At 38.2% G+C, this 3096-nt stretch overlaps 1 protein-coding gene across 1 annotated transcript in view; it reads right to left on the bottom strand.

Annotated features, from left to right (window-relative positions):
* LOC106871191 (protein unc-93 homolog A) overlaps positions 1-3096 on the bottom strand; it is a 163239-nt gene that overhangs the window by 19255 nt on the left and 140888 nt on the right. The window contains exon 3 of the mRNA XM_014917533.2: positions 2503-2616. Coding sequence (XP_014773019.1) covers positions 2503-2616 — 114 coding nt within the window. The remainder of the gene's footprint in view (positions 1-2502; positions 2617-3096) is intronic.

Below are 3096 nucleotides of genomic sequence, written 5' to 3'. Positions count from 1 at the left end.
CTCCCTCTCCAAAAATTTCGGGCGTTGTGCCTAGTATAGAAAAGAAAAGATTATAGCTCTGTTCTAAGGCGGTGAGCTTGCAGAAACGTTAGTACGCCGGGCGAAATGCTTAGCGGTATTTCGTGCGTCTTTGCATTCTGAGTTCAAATTCCACCGAGGTCGACTTTGCCTTTCATCCTTTCAGGGTCGATAAATTAAGTACCAGTTGCGTACTGAGGTCGATCTAATCGACTGGCTCCCTCTCCAAAAATTTCGGGCGTTGTGCCTAGTATAGAAAAGAAAAGATTATAGCTCTGTTCGCTTATTTGCAGACTTCGGGTTAAACAACAACCCAAAGAAGAAGAAAAAGAAAAACAACAACACATACTCTACAGAATATTAAAATTAGAACAAAATCAAACATGTAAAAACAAACCTACACACAACAAAAATAAATAAAAAGTAAAATAAAAAGAATAAAGAAAGAAACAAAGAAAACAAAAACAATAACAAAAACGGACGATTTCCACTAATAATGTAAATCGTTTTAAATACGTTTGATGCGGGCGCCATTTTCTTGCTAATTGTTAAATCCGATTTCCCGTCGCACCCAAGTCGAAAGTGGTTCCATAAAGCCGAGACATATCGATTTCTATCTTAGGCACGAGGCCACAAATCTTGAGGGAATGGGAATAGTTAATTATAATGACTCTTAGTACTTGACTGGGACTTATTGTTTTATGGTGAGGTTTCACATATGTAATACAGCGAGTTGAAACAAAAAACAAAAAAACAAAAAAACAACAACCAAAAAAACAAAACAAAAAACAAAAAAAACAAAAAACACACAGACCCAAAACAAAAACAAAACAAATAAAGCATTCCCATTAACTGAGATTATCTAAGCAATTAGTTGACAAAACCTTCCTTGAGGGGTATATTTAAAACCTGAAAGAAAAAAAATAAGGAGCTCATCATGTAAGAGAGATAACTTCCATGTTGATCGCAAATTGGTTGACAATATAGATAACGTAGGAAAGGCAGCGTGTTGGCTGAACCGTTAGCACGCCGGGCAAAATGTTTAGCAGCGTTTCGCCTGGCTTTACGTTGTGAGTTCAAATTCGGTCGCGGCCAGCTTTACCTTTCGTCTTTTGGGGTTAATAAAATAAGTTCCGGTTGAACACTGGGGTCTACATAATCGTCTTATACCCTCCCCCGAAATTGCTGGGCTTGTGCCAAAATTTGAAATCAATATAGATAATGTAAGTTGAAGTGGTATTTGTAAAGTCTATGGGTGAAATCAACGGACATGCTTTAGTGTTATTAAACTTTTTCGATGAAAGACTATTCCACAGTTGGCAAGACAAAGAAAGGTCTACACACACAGACACTATGGCACCGGCCGAATAATACCTTCCACATGAATTTAGTAGATATAAGTCGTCTGAAAGGCGGTTGTGTATGTCTACGCGTGTCTATTCTTTTACTTGTTTCAGTCATTTGACCGTGGCCATGCTTGAGCACCGTCTTGAAGGGTTTTAGTCGAACAAATCGACTCCAGAACTTATTCTTTAACTGACGTAAACACACCGAAACCAGTTGTCAAACGGTGACAGAGGGACAAACACAGACACAAAGACACTCACACACATAGATATATACATATATACACATACAACGGGCTTCTTTCAGTTTCCGTCTACCAAATCCACCCACAAGGTTTGGCTGGCCCGAGGCTAGAAGACACTTGTCCAAGGTGGCACGCAGTGGGATTTAACTCGGAACCATGTGGTTGGGAATCAAGCTTCTTGCCACACAGCTACGCATGCGCCTTTGTATGTCTTTATTCTTTTTTCCACACACCGCTTGACAAGCAATGTTGATTTGTCTGCGACTCCGTAACTTAGCAGCTTGGCTTAAACCAACTGATAGAATAGGTACTAGACTTTAAAAGAATAAGTACCGGTATTAATTCGATCGATTAAGAAAACCAATTCAAGGCGGTGCCTCAGCAAGTAAAAGTGTGTACATGTACATGCAGGCACACACAGATACACATACACATATGTGTGCGTGCGTGCATGTGTATGTGTGTGTGTAGAGAGAGAGAGAGAGAGAGAGAGAGAGAGAGAGAGAGAGAGAGAGAGAGAGAGAGAGAGAGAGAGAGAGAAAGAGAGAGAGAGAGAGAGAGAGATCGAAACAGACAGAAGGTTATGTAGTGACGCTAATGATAAGTAACAAGATAGTTGAACGTTCTGCATAGTATAGGTTCTCATAATATTGGGTCTCACAGTATAGGGTCTTATAGTATAGGGTCTTATAGTATAGGGTCTCATAGTATAGGGTCTTATAGTAAAAGGTCTCATAGTGTAGGATCTTATAATATAGGTTCTCATAGTACAGGGTTCTCATAGTATAGAGTGTTATAGTATAAGGTCTTATAGTATTGGGTCTCATAGTATAGGCTCTTATTGTTGCAATATAGGGGTAAATGAGAAAAAAGTGGTACTTAAAATTACTTACCCTATTGAAATCGGCGTAAATGAAACCTTGCTGTAATCCCGTAAAAACCAATAATGGAATCAAAAGTCGAAAGGTCTTGTGCGAAAACATGAGTGAGACGTGTTGACATATTAACTGGAATGAAAAACATAATGAAAAACAATGAGGTAAACTGCAATTTAAGAATTGTAATGAAGAGCAAATTGTAAATTACATTTTTAGAATATTTAATGTAAATAGCATATGTGAATAATACTTTTGGACAGTCATTATGAACCTGAACATCTAAATTGTAAACATGGTGTTTCTTGGTGGCCAATAAGGGAGAAAATCATTTCTACCTAATATTTGGTGGGATTAGAATTTTGAAAGTTAAAACCGAGGAACAGCAAAGATGCATAGAACATACGTATTTATTATTATTTTTTTGCTTATACATAGGCGCAGGAGTGGCTGTATGGTAAGAAGTTTACTTTAGAACAACCATGTGGTTCCAGGTTCAGTTCCACTGTGTGACACCTTGGATAAGATTTTTCTACTATAGCCTCGGACTGACCAAAGCCTTATGAATGGATTTGACAGACGGAAACGGAAAAAGAAGCCCGTTGTATATAT

This window comes from Octopus bimaculoides, chromosome 18 (genome assembly GCF_001194135.2).
Source record: "Octopus bimaculoides isolate UCB-OBI-ISO-001 chromosome 18, ASM119413v2, whole genome shotgun sequence".
Lineage (NCBI taxonomy): Eukaryota > Metazoa > Mollusca > Cephalopoda > Octopoda > Octopodidae > Octopus > Octopus bimaculoides.
The sequence above is the reverse complement of the archived record's forward strand: the minus strand, read 5'-3'. Positions and strand labels throughout refer to the sequence as shown.